The following is a 14,272-nucleotide window of genomic DNA, read 5'->3' as shown; positions in this document are numbered from 1 at the left end:
TATTACATTTTTTTATTTATATCACTTTTATCTCTATTCATACAATTTAGTAAAAATTACATAGAATAATTTAATTTTTCTTATTGATTTTCTATAATAATTTTAACTTTTGATCAACAATGAATAATCCTAATTATAGGGTCACTTACCCTAAAACATTGTTGCTCAAATGATATAGTTTTTGCAGGTTAATTGCACAAAAAAGAAAAAAAATCTAAAATAAAATAATTAAAAGTTAAAATCTAAAAATAAACTTGCTTAATTTCTCCTTTTAATTTTTTAAGATTTTTCAATTTATTATGATTTAATTTTATTTACTTTTTATTTTTTTTTATGCAAAATGACTTGTTATATAAGTAAGAGGTTACCCTAATGTATTCTTAGCAAACACCCCCTATAGTTAAAATTATTTATGTTTAATTAAAAGTTGAGATTATTGTAGAAAAATTAGTAAAATATTATATTATTCTGGATAGTTTTTCTTACAATTTAATAGTCGTGTACAAACTGTATCTCTTTAAGGATATGAAGATAAAAGTAGTTGGAAAAATCAAACCCATGTTTTAAACTTTTGAATGTTCTTGTTATGGGCAATATTTTTATTTATTTATTTAATTATTATTGTGAAATTACTTAAATATCTCGTTGACTTTCATTTGAACTTTGACTTATAGTTAAGGGGCTTACATGACCTTTCCTTCCTACTTTCCTACTTGTCCATCAAATAACTCCTTGCATAAACCCTAACCTCTATTCTACCACCATACTCCATGTCACCTTGATCTTCCTTAAAACTGCGCATGTTCTTTAAAATCAACCAATATAAATACCTTCTACAAAATTCATTTATTGTAAATGATTTCATTTGTCTACCATTACTCTGCCAAAATTCACATTCGACATACCCAAATGCATAATCCTACCATATCCAAACTTCCTGATAATCGATAATATTACATTCGTTATATTATCATTCTTGGATTTCTGCATTCACAACTGACTTGAGCGTCAGAGGATTTTCCAGGAGATCACCCCCATACAACACTAACATGTTGTGATGCATGGATTGCAGCTACTTCTATGGAAGGATTACATCATGCTTCCATATGATTTACAATTGACTTCTATAACACTTCATCCATGTATTATATGAGTCTTTTGCACTTCTAGTTTCGTTACCGAAACAATTCCTTTCTTTTACCTTTTTTGACCTAGTTATTTAGTCTTTTTTTACATATCTTTTGTTCTTTTATTGTTTCATTTATCGTTTTATCATTTACTCTATTTTTTTTCGTGCTATTTTGATGTTATTCATCTGCCTCCTCTAATTTTTTAATACTTGACTACATACATTTATTTTGCCCTCTCTTTAATTTGGGTATGTTGTAATTGAGTATGATCTATTCGCTGGTCTTATTCTCTGATTCACTTTATACTAGAATAGTAGAGGACAAAGACTAAAACTAATACATAGCAATTTAAAAGTTCATGCCAAAATATTTGACAATGACACCTCCCAATTTCCATGTCCTCCTCAATTTCTTAAACATTAAAATCAAAAATCATCCGTCACCCGTCGTGACTCATGACTCTCATGATTTTAACAAAGTGCATTACTAAATTGACTGTTTAGCTACTCTTCCTCCAGTTCCTTGTCAAATCACTCCATTCTCATTGTAATTCTCAATTCTTCAGAAATCAATTTCAAATCTACAAGAAACAGAACCCCAATTTCCGTAATTCGTAATGCAAAACTTCATTTTCGAAGCCGATGATTATGAATTCGGCACTTTTCACTGGTTTCTATATGCTGGAATTTCATGTGTTTTGGTTATTTTTGCTGGAATTATGTCTGGTCTTACTCTTGGTTTGATGTCTCTTGGTCTTGTTGAGCTTGAAATTCTTCAGCGCAGTGGTTCTTCTAATGAGAAGAAACAAGCAGGTTTTTCTTACTCCTTTTTGTTTATTGATAAATAATAATGCTTGCATGTTATTTTCCAGTACGTTTACATCAACTATTTGGCTTATATTGTTAGGAGATGTTGATCTTTCCTTTTTTCCACATTGCAAGCCTAAAAATCATTGGTTTCTGTTGTGTTTAATTCTAAGTGGGTTTCCTCTTGCAACAAGATTCTATAGGCTTGTGCTCATATAGGTCAATCAGCCATCATTAGCATATTTGACCTAACTTGGCAATACTTTTTATCAAGCCTCACCAAGAAGCTGATCACCCTATTATTTTGTTGCATCTTGAACAAGCTAGACCTTCTTCTGAACTTTTTGTGTTGCTGCCTTCTTGTGCCTTTGGTTTTGTTCAGCCAAGTTTCATTATTCTCAACAGGAGAATTGACTAACTATTAGCCATTTGGGGTTTTAGAGGCTAATTCAGGATATTAGTATAAGCTGGAGCGGCCATTTTTGTGTGTTATACGTTAATTCTATGTTATTAGGGTTTTTAATCAAATGACTTAAGCCTTGGGCTATGTAGGTTTTAAATCAGATTGCTCACAAGGGATTTCAATGGCCAATTGATGCATAGAGTACTTTTAAATATTTGGTTTATTTGGTAAACAAGTTAGTATGAGAATTTCATAAAATATCTTGAAATCTTTTGGTATCTGCTAAATCGGTTGAAATTCAATTTTGATTTTTTGTTGTCTACCTTAATTTTCAAATATGTGTATTTGTCTTAGGGAACCAATGTCTTTGTATGTGACTGATTGTTATTTTATGCATACCATGTCTCCAGAGTTATCAAATCATGTTTATTTAAGAGTGATTAGTGTTGTCATTATGTATTATGGGAATATGTTGTTCATTTATCAAGTTATTTTATTATTCGTGGTGGTGCATTAAGCAATATTAGGATTTGGAAACTTTGATTATGACAAACTTATTTATCTTTATAATAATCCACATATATGTTATTTATGAATAATTGAACTTTTGCTTATTATCTCTTGATAAAGGTCATTAAAGTTTTACCTACTCTAGCCAGTTACAAATTGATCGGTCTATGACAATTTGAGTTTGATCATTTTTTGGGCCGAAAAATTGATAGTTCTATACCTATACTGAATAAAGCTCTTTCTTTATATAATATAAGCTAAAAGTACAAACAAAATTTATTGCCTCGGTAGCAAAGATATTGCCACAAAATTAGCGCTAATAGCTTATTTTTAAAAAGTGTGAGGTGCAGCGAGGTGCAAAAGGTCTGTAGATCCTAGGCGCAAAGCCCAGGGTGAAGACGCAAGCTTTTTGTAGGCATGATGCACTTTAGCACATAACTAATTTAAAGAGAATATGAAGAATACCCGACAACAACAATTCTAGAGCCTTTAAACCCAAAAGATTGGGATCAGCTACATGAACCAATATATTAGTTTGAATGATCATCCACATGGATTAAAGAATGCCCTAAGTTACTTTATTCTTCTTCCCCTGCCTTGTTCTTTCTATGGAAGCAACGATTTCTCGAACTTTATGTTCAAGTGAATTTGGTTTTCAAGAAACAAACTTAAACCCATCCAAACGAGGAGGTTCATTGGGCACACAAGGCACGAAACACATCAAGGCGCACCAAGGTGCACACCTCTTAAAGTGTTGTAGTGGGCTTTGCCTCGCCTAGACTGAGTCTGAGCTCAAGGCACACAAGGTGCAAAGCAAGGAGCTCTTTTTAAAACCAAAGGCTAATGGAATATGTGAATATTTATTGCAGTATTGTACAAGTGGGCTAGACGCCTTGATCCTTCATTTATCTCAAACACTGTCAAATTCTCAAAGACATGGTTATTGACATCTTTTTTTTTTGGATCAAATTCGTTGAAATTTTTACCAAATTTATCATGTGATATGACATTATTAATATGAGCTGGAGCAACCTATGATGTGTCATCTTCATTCGATGTGATTTCATACTGCATTCGACGGTATTTTGTAGTAAATTAGTTTTGCTTACACCATTGAATCTCATTATTGAAATCCATTTTACCTATACATTTCATTTCAGCTGCAATTCTACCAGTTGTGCAAAAGCAACATCAACTTCTTGTGACCTTGCTTTTATGCAACGCTTGTGCATCAGAAGTAAGTATATATGGAGCAACAATTTTCCCTGAATTTCAGATCATAAACTTCAGTTGTTCTATTCAAAATCTTTTTGTTGCAGGCCCTGCCTATATACTTGGATAAGATTTTTCATCCTTTTGTTGCAGTTGTGCTCTCTGTTACCTTTGTTCTTGCTTTTGGAGAGGTAAGCCATTGTCAGATATTTCCTTTGCGATCTATTTAGAAATATTTATCTGTATCAAGTTAAGTTATGATGTGTGGCAGGTTATTCCACAAGCCATCTGCACGAGATATGGACTTGCAGTAGGTGCAAATTTCGTTTGGCTTGTGCGTATACTTATGATAATTTGTTATCCTATTGCTTTTCCTATAAGCAAGGTAAATTAAATTACTATATTCTGCATATTTGTCTAATTGTTTTAGGTTCAATGGACATTGTATGAATTATAGAACTTGAAGTTTACTTATTATAATGAACACCGAATTTGTAATGAGAATCATTCTTAAATAGTAATAATAAAACAATGCAACGATTCAATCATAGTAGTTTCTAAATTTTCACTCAATATGATATGTTATTTTAATACGTTGGGACTCTTGTTTTCCAAGCAAGGAAGACTCTCAACAAAACAGATCTATACACGTCTATCTGAGATGGAGAAAATCTACATTTTGCAGAATTTTGAAATATAAATAATAAAATGTTTCGAGGACTTGTGCTTAATTATTTTAAAGCTAATATGAATTTGTTTTAAGTTTTATCACTATGCTGTTCAACAATCCAACAAAAAGTAAAGATTATATAATAGAATTCACAAAGGAAAGATCTCTGCACAGATAAATTTTTCATGAAGCTCACAAGAGAACAGAAGAAATCTTATTCACTCTTTACAAAGCAAGACCCAAAGACTATTAATCCAAGCCTTAGATTGCATTATGGTCTAGGTATTTTAAAGCTGTGCATTACCGACTGTGCGTTTATGCCACAGCTGCAAAGTAGATCTAGTACTGCAGTCGACTGGCAATGACCATGGGGTCTGAATGCCTAACATTACTATCTACTTTCCGTGTTAGTTTGTATTTTCATCCATATCAGCGGGGTTAAACAGCAGCACACTCATGGAAAACCTACTCTGTAGAATTTTTCAATGTCGACTGGAAACCCAATCATGAACCGACCCAATAAGAACATATTGATAATACTCAAACAGAATCGCATGCTGATTAAGCACATGAAAACCCTGCATATGATCCGAGCCGAACGTCTGAACTACTCTTAAACAATTGAAACCATTGTAGTTGTCATTAAATATTAGTTTCACTTGCTAAGGATAGAGAAAGCGCGATGAGCTCACTAGCTGATGAAGATGGAAGTGTTCCTATTTCACCAATAACATTTGTTCCTTATTGATAGAGCTCTAGAAGTAAGATGACAGGGAGCTAAACATTTTTGCTGAAGGTAGATGGTTGATAGCTTAGTTTAGCTATGTTCTACTGGAATTAAGACAAGGAAAATATTACAGGCTTAGCCTAGCTCTGGACAAGGTTTAGAGAAAGTTAATTTTTAAGAGAGATGGTCAGACAGTGCATAAGGCAAGCACCACAGCAGATAGAGAGCATGAACCTAGTGGACTTCTTATTGTAAATCGAAGCTGTTCAGGAAACAGATTTCATTTTGTAGGCCAACACTCCAAAGCAAACCCCAATTTTTTTTTCCAAAGATAGGCACTTGAAGGTCAACAGTTGGACTTATTTGTAGGTTGTTACAAGAGAAATGAAAGGAAATGAGGAGAGGGCGCTAGCAAGGTAATCAATGTTAGTATCTCATAATTCTGTAATGTGAATTAAGGAGCAAACAATCAAGCAAAACGGCTATGACTAGGGAGGGAAAATCAGGATCAAGAAACCCGGTAAAACAGCTATGATGAGAAGGAGAAAGTTGAGAGGAAGGCATATGAGATTTATTACATCATTTTTTTTTGTGTAGCAGACACTGGTCTCTTTAATTGCCAGATTGTCTTGTGTTTTCTATAATGACTCCTATATTGAAAGCTTCCTTTCCTTCCCTCTAGTTTAATTTTTTGTTTGATTGATTGTATTAATCTAGTTTGTAGCACATTTATGACATGCGCCATGAAATGCATAGTAGACTTTAGATAGCTGGGCGTATAGGAGCCAGGATGGTTTCATCATAAGCTTTTCTGTTAGTGAAGGGTTGGAAAGACTACAGCCTCTTTAGGCGACCGACTAGATCACTGGATAAGCATTATGTGTAGTTAAAAATACTTATAGATTAAATTCACTCTTTATGAAGCTATTTTCTCTAGTATTTGTTTCATATTTTAATTTCACAGGTGCTGGATGCAATTCTTGGACATGATACTACATTATTTAGGCGAGCGCAATTAAAAGCCCTGGTCTCTATACACAGCATGGAGGTATCAATTATTATTTTTTGTACGAGGAAAATTAATCATTTTTACTAGATCAGCTTAAAGACTGTGTCGTGAATACTCACCTGCCAAATATTGATATTTTAATCAACTTGTGTATCTATTCCTCCACTTTGATTTTTTATTTAGGAAGGTAAGGGTGGAGAATTGACACACGATGAGACAACAATAATCAGTGGAGCACTGGATTTGACGGAGAAGGTATCTTGGAACCTGAGGGAATGTTTCTTCTTTGATTTGATGCTTTGCATCTTTTCCTATAAAATTGAACATTACTGTTTTGACTTGTTACCTTTCTACAGACAGCTGTAGAGGCAATGACACCCATAGAATCAACGTTTTCCCTAGATGTGAACTCCAAGCTTGACTGGTAAGTTTGTCCTATGCCTCATCAGTGCTTCCTGGAAATATTCTTCTGATGTGCATGTGAAGCTTAGGGGATACATCTTGACTAGTTTTCTTGGCTTAGGGCACACCTCATGTTTAGTTTTCTTTGTAAGTTTTAGGAGGACTAGAGGCTTTGGTCGGGTTTGTTACTGAAAATAACGATAGCTAAGTAATAAAATTACTTTGACATTTTTATAATTTTGTTAAATGCAGGGAAGCAATGGGAAAAATACTTGCACGTGGTCATAGTCGTGTTCCTGTATATTCTGGGAACCCTAAAAACATTATAGGACTGTTGCTGGTGGGTGAGCAAACTCCAAACTGTGCTTTTGCAAGGAAAATATTTCTTTTAAAGCAATGTACGTTTTTAACCCATATTTCTTCTTGGATTTATGGTCATTTAGGTGAAAAGCCTACTCACAGTGCGGCCAGAAACTGATACTCCAGTCAGTGCAGTTTCTATTCGCAGAATTCCACGGTTAGCTCATAGCGCATATATTTGCTTTTACTCTTGGTTCTGGGTTTCAAGCTGATTGTCAGGAATTGTTAAAACAGGGTTCCTGGAGACATGCCCCTCTATGATATCCTAAACGAGTTTCAAAAAGGAAGCAGCCATATGGCTGCTGTGGTGGAAGTCAAATTAAAAACTAAAGAAAGTCGGCAAGTCAACAATAAAGAACAAGTTGAAATATATAGTCCTCCTGTTGACCCCGAATTGACAACCCCTTTGCTTCAAAAAGCTGACAAAAAATTAGATTGTGTTCTTGATATGGATCAACAGCTTTGGACAGGAAAAAAGAATAGCCAAAATCTTGACGAGAATAATGATAAACCCAACGGATTTCTTGATTGTTCGGAAGATATTGAAGATGGGGATGTTATTGGAATTATTACATTAGAGGACGTCTTCGAGGAACTTTTGCAGGTTGGCTTCGTGTATCATGTACCCATTTAAGTCTAGTTTAATGAAAATTGCATTGTTACAGATCTTTTCAAGAGCATTTGATGTTTACATTCACGCAGTAGCTGTAGTCAGTAGTGTCGTTTTATAGGGCCTCCGTTAGTTTCTTTTATCTCTTCCCTTCTTTCATTTTTTACTCCCTCTCCTTTTCATTACCGAATTAGTCGGAGGTTATTATTTTCTGCCATCTTTGGGGAAGGAGGGAGGGGTTTTGTATTCTAAGCCAGATTCATCATATTGGTTACTGCTTGTGCAGGAAGAGATTGTTGACGAGACTGATGTTTATGTTGATGTACATAAAAGGTAGAGTGGTGAAATCATTAAGTATGTGTTAGTTCATTAATACAGAAACTAATATGCTATTTACAGGATACGTGTTGCCGCGGTAGCAGCTGCAACATCCGTTGCGCGAACTCCATCTGTCTCCCGTAAACTAGTTGCTCAAAAGGTGCGAATGACAGTATCTTTGTTCATAGTATTTATCTGTGCACTGTTCGTGGATTGCATATAGGTGATGCTGTAATGATCCAGATTGTACCAATATGAGGAAGAGAGATTAGGGATTAGGAGTAAAGAAGTAGAGGTTGAGAAGAAATTAAAGAAATAGAATAAGAAATAAAGAACAGAGAGTAGAGGGAGAGAGAGAGAGAGAGAGAGAAACATAAGAGGGAGAATTCAGATCAAATTCATTTCTTTCGTGAATCCTTATGCCTTATTACAATATCTATTTATAGTTATCTAACCTAACAACTTATAACAAACTGATACGATTTGGCCGTTCAATTACAAATATTCTTTTCTAGAATTATCTGGCATATTTCTTCTGACAGAATTGATATTAGATGTTTGCTCACGTGTTACTTGCATGACAGATGCTCATTAGTAAGTGTAAGAAGTAGATTTGAGATAATTTGAGGTTTGCTAATCAAATGTCATATTCCCACGCAAAGCTCATCACGGGCATAAATGGCCCTCAAACGAATCTGTAGTGTAGCATTGTTGACACTTCACTGTTTGAAAATTGAGGTTTGCAAGTGATGTACTTGTGCTTCCATGTCCCACTTAATTTGCTAAAATTGGTTTTCCAACGCGAGAGCTTTTAAGAGCTATAGTAGCAAAGTGAGTGCGATAGAGGGAGTAATTTTTGTGGCATTGAAGGAGTGGGATTGTCTTTCGGGCAATGTTATGATTCTTCTTAGTGGCTTTTTTTTTTTTTTTTTTTTTTTTCTTTCTAAACCTTCTCTTTTCTTTTCCTTTGAATTGTTGAGTTCTTGTTCTTGCTTGCCTGTTGGGTTTTGATTAACATTTCTCTTGCCCTGAAAATTTTCAACACTGTTTTGGGTAAAAGATCTTCATCTTAAGATAATGTGTTTGTATTCTCGATTTATTTACTGAATAATTGTTTTCCTTCTACTGTATGCTTAGGGAGAGCAAAACAGGCCCGCGAAGTTGTGAAGAAGTCTGAACAAAACTTCCACATCAAATGATGCCTGAAAACCTGTTCTGCCACAATGTGTCATATATGCCACCTCAATACTGAGTTCCCGTTTTTCAGTAGTATATTCCACAAAGAAATAGGCTAAGCAGGGTCGTTTTGATCCGTTTCTACTAAAGGAGCTGTATATTATACTGTAATCGTAGCTGTTAAAAGTTAGTTTTGTATCTAATGATGTTAGCAGACTCGGGGGTTGAACAATCTGGAAAAGGTTTACCATTACTGAGTTTGCAGATTGTTCAATGAAATGGTTATGTCAGTGCATTTACTTTGTAGATATAGTGCATGCACTGATGCACCTGATTACAGAAACTTTGTCTATGCCAAGAACCCCTTTACTAATTTAGTCGAGTATATATTCTGTAATTCTGACTTAGAAGTTGAAATTCACATCCAAATACTAAAATTCGGTTTCAAAGTACTCTTTGAAACAGGCTGTAAAGTTCATTGGTACCTGAAGCATGACGATAAACCTCGTCAATAGCAATATATTTTCAATAACCAAACGGCCTGTTAAGATCATAGTAACACGTATTGTATAGTTGAATCAGGAGGATGAAATTCTTGATCAATTAGGTAAGCAGGAAGGATTCACATGCTTGCCTGCATCAAAATCAGTCATTCTTGAGTTAACTCTTACATAAAGAAATAGGCTTACAAATGTTGAGATGGTAATGTATATTGTCTCAAAGGACTGCCAAGGAGCTGCTCTAGTATGGTTGTTAAAAACCATTCACACCTTCTTTTATGTCTCCTAACTAATAATTTATCCTTATTTAGTCATTTTGATCTATCTTCAGAAGCCCGTGTTTAAGTAAATATAACAACAATGTCAAAGCTTTAATTTGGTAACAAGATAATGTGATTATCGTATAGTCAAATATCGAGCAAAATTATAACCGACTTAAAATACATTTTTTTAATCATTTAGTGTTGCAAAATTAGACCCAACAAGGAAAAGGAAGAATGAGAGGAGGCTTACAACATTATGTAATGTAAGCAAGTCAACAATGTCTCTTGAACACCTAGCAGGCCCCTTAGCCTCACCAATACTTGCTGCTCCGAACCTTGCTTATGCTCTCCTAAGCACTCCTCCGTATGATTTGATACTTACCATTTCATTCATGAACCTCTTTAATTTACAAAACCATCTTTCTTAGCAGTTGGCTTATTCAGCTAGCTTGTCCACTTTTTCTTATTTTTTAACGACTTTTGGCCTGTTGGTCTACTTTTTAATACTAAATAGCCAACAAATAATACCTAATTTTACAAAACATCTTCCTACATAGTTGACTTATTTTGCAATTTAATAGGCAATATTTTCAGGTGATCAAATAAGCCAACTAAAAAACCATAGCCAACAACAATCTGCCAAACAATCCCATAAAAACTAATTAACAATGTTACTGATTTTTTCTTATTATATTACAATTTACAAGTATATAATTAAAAAATCAATCAGCTAAACTATTAACAATGTTATTGATTTTAATTATTATTATCAATGAAACATCGTTGAATGTATCAACCTACCCTATCATAATAATAAAAACATAATGCTATTGTTGAAAATAACTTTTTTGACATTGTTCTACAAATTTTGAACGGAATAACATTTGAAGTAGAAAAAAATCTAACAATTGCTAAGGTCACCCATATAAAAACATTTAGGAGAATATGTAGGAATGGTAGGAGTGTAAAATTACATCTGTTTTATGCGATATTTGTTTCAAGGTATATATATATATATATATATATATATATATATATATATATATATATATATATATATATATATATATATATATATATATATATATATATATATATATATATAAATTTGAGGCTAATGGATGTATATGAATATAAAAAATTTTACCATCATGGCCTATAAGTAGTTGTTGGTTGGTGAATATAAAATTTTAGCCGCTCCATATTCACTAGCCTCAACCCTCACCCATAAGCATCCGTCGTGTCCATACCCACCCACGTTATATCTATAATGTACTAATTTATATTAATTTTGTATATCATTATTAAAAACTATATATTGACAAAACATTAAGATATTAATTTTATCTTATTACATTGTGTTATCTAAATAAAATTAGATATATGATAAAATTAAATGGAGCGTATATAACACGAACGAATATGAAGTGAATGCGAGGCAGGTATAAGATGATAGACATGTCCAATTGACAATAGTGGATGTGAATGAGTTTAAATACATATGCTATGGAAGTTTTTGCGTCATAAGTGGTGGGTAGGTTGTAGACAGTCAAAATTCTAAATGGGTAGAATTTAGGGGTGTAAGTTTATTGTCTGGTTTGGATTGAATACAAATCCAAATCAAACCAAATAAAATTCAGTTTTAATTTTTTCGGTCTAAATTCAAATTATATTTTTTATAATCCAAATTGAACCAAACTGATTTATAAATTGTCAATCCTAATTGAATCAATTTAACCAAATTGACAAGATTGCACTGAATTGAAAATTTACACTAAATTAACTAATTTACATCTAAATTATTCGCTTGCACTGAATTTTGTGAAATCAATAACAATGATATAGTTGTGTTGCGCAAGAACTGCACTAAACTTCTTAATAAACTCGTAATTGTTTTCCAATTTCCATCCACAACAACATGAGTTATCAAGTCGAACAAAACTTTATGTAAAAATTTACCATTGTTTACCCTTTTAAACCAGTTATTATATAAAGGGATTTAAGTTTGTCAATTTTTTGCTTCAAAACTTTCATGTTCCATGCATAATTGTTGCTACTCAGTTATATTTTTGTGTAAGAGTATTTAGGTTTTAACTTTATATGTGTGCCGATATTTAATTTTTTCAGTTTACAAAACGCAAAAACCAAATTTAAAACAAATACCGAAATAAAATCAAATTTCAATCCAAATCATATCAAAAGTAAAAATATAATTAAACCAAATTTCTTATCGATTTGATTTGGTGTTTGCTTTTTTACCAATTATTACTTAAACGGTCAAACCCTAGTAGATAATTAAAAATGCATACCACACCTCTCACCACCCAATTTTACCATCCCCAGACACAGGATTGCTGCAGTCTCTAACAAGTCATATTTCTATTTTTAGACAATGGTTTACCAATTTTATTTAATTTCATTCATTATACAATCTATTAAAAAGACTAGAAAATTCCACGTGTCATTCTCATAAAGCTCGACAAGTCATACAATCTATTAAAAAGACTAGAAAATTTCATGTGTCATTCTCATAGAGATCGACAAGATGGGATGCTTTTATTGGTTAATGTTGGTTTACGTGGCAAGTAATTAATCAACCTGTATGTAACACCCCGTTAAAATATCGAAAAAAAATATAATTATTTAATTTAATTAATTATTTGATTATTTAATTTAGTTAGTTATTTGATTGTTTAATTATTTATCTTAAATTAATTTATTTAAGTGGTACACGCGTGTTATCGCGTAACAAGTTTATCGCGTAACAACTTTTCATTAGTTATTTGATTGTTTAATTATTTAATTTAATTAATTATTTGATTATTGAATTTCATCGTTTCAAAGTATTATCAATATTTTTCATGATTATATGCATCGTATTAGAATTATAGAGCGTCAGATGGTAAACTATGCTATCGAATAGTCATAATAGTGGTATAGGCAAGTAGAATGAAAGCATTAAGAGACTATGAGAACAAATTCCTAAATAATAGAGGATGCATTGTGGTTGTGTGTGGTATCGAAGTAATTCCCTAGTTATTGAGCCTTGATTATGATTAGTTGGCGTGACTCAACTGAATTATGTCCTGTTGATTTAGTAGTCTCCTAGGTGAGATCCGACGGGATCACCATAAGGGGGTATGAGCATACTTTTGTCATTGGGCGCCGGGTGGCCGATAACGCCCTTGGCCGTGTCACTATGTCATGAATAGAGAAAAAATCCACTACCTTTGAATATACTTCGAGGGATTAGTAGTTTGAAAGATAAATCATGAGTAAATAGAGGTGTTCAGACAGATGAGTAGATTCGTTATTGCTATGTTTTATCGTTGTCTATCGTTTTGTTCAATGACTCTAATTGTTATAATTTCATTGATTACTAACGTAAATTGTTTGTTGTTGTTTGTTTATGACTTTCTATGATGTTCCTGCTATGACACATTTGACTATGGTCATTACGTTGAGCAGCAGGGGGATCATAGCTTGATATAACAGGTATAGAAGCTTCTTTTGCTTAGCATTGGGGAAAGAGTGGAGTGCGATTATAGCAATTACTATAGTGCGATTATAGCAATTACTATACGATTAGCTTGACGTTGTAGCTCTTATATCAATTGTTAAGTTTTGGGTTGTATAATCATTTTTTTTTGGAACCATGTGATTCCTTGTAAAGTTATAGTCCGCTGCATAGTTTTCTGGATGTATGATCGTAAGAATAGTTCTTTTGAATCCTTTAAACCGATGCGTTAACACTGGAACCATGATCCGTATTGGAATTAGTGAATTGATGAGCCGACGATGATTCATCCCATCGTGACATCTTTTGGAGGGCTTTGATACATTCGATTAGTTTAGTTGAATTACTCCATTTATCGATCTACATTATATCCTCAATATCAGTAGAGATGTTGCCGAAATTTTCACTCACCTCTTAAAAATTAATCTTTAATGTTTATTAAATTCTTTTTCTTTTATTTTTATGTAACACCCGAATTTTATCCCGTCTTTCACGATTTTTGGTTTCGTTTAAGGGGTTGGAAATTCAAGGGTGTTACATTATACTAGTACATTATAAGTCTCTTTTAATTTTATACATAAAATATACTATTTTTATTTATTATTAAATATTAAATATCAACATTTTCTTAAAAATACCTCATTTCTCCTCACTACTAT

At 33.0% G+C, this 14,272-nt stretch overlaps 1 protein-coding gene across 1 annotated transcript; it reads left to right on the top strand.

Annotated features, from left to right (window-relative positions):
* The first annotated feature begins 1,510 nt into the window (after positions 1 to 1,510).
* On the top strand, positions 1,511 to 10,244 carry LOC130814029 (DUF21 domain-containing protein At4g14240-like). The gene is made up of 13 exons (XM_057680008.1): positions 1,511 to 1,942; positions 4,010 to 4,086; positions 4,169 to 4,252; positions 4,333 to 4,446; positions 6,423 to 6,506; positions 6,651 to 6,722; positions 6,824 to 6,891; positions 7,122 to 7,209; positions 7,313 to 7,386; positions 7,464 to 7,833; positions 8,126 to 8,172; positions 8,239 to 8,317; positions 9,295 to 10,244. Exons 1-13 carry the CDS (start codon positions 1,747 to 1,749, stop codon positions 9,322 to 9,324), a joined length of 1,383 nt encoding a protein of 460 aa, XP_057535991.1. The 5' UTR covers positions 1,511 to 1,746; the 3' UTR covers positions 9,325 to 10,244.
* Positions 10,245 to 14,272: the final 4,028 nt, after the last annotated feature.

This window comes from Amaranthus tricolor, chromosome 5, assembly GCF_026212465.1.
Source record: "Amaranthus tricolor cultivar Red isolate AtriRed21 chromosome 5, ASM2621246v1, whole genome shotgun sequence".
NCBI lineage: Eukaryota > Viridiplantae > Streptophyta > Magnoliopsida > Caryophyllales > Amaranthaceae > Amaranthus > Amaranthus tricolor.
Note: the sequence above shows the minus strand (reverse complement) of the source record. Positions and strands in the feature narration are given on the sequence as shown.

Excerpts from the sequence above, each read along its gene's own strand:
- LOC130814029 (XM_057680008.1), top strand. The coding sequence starts at position 1,747 with ATGCAAAACTTCATTTTCGAAGCCGATGATTATGAATTCGGCACTTTT. Across the intron at positions 4,447-6,422 it reads TTGCTTTTCCTATAAGCAAG|GTGCTGGATGCAATTCTTGG; the intron begins GTAAATTAAATT and ends TTAATTTCACAG. Across the intron at positions 6,892-7,121 it reads GTGAACTCCAAGCTTGACTG|GGAAGCAATGGGAAAAATAC; the intron begins GTAAGTTTGTCC and ends TGTTAAATGCAG.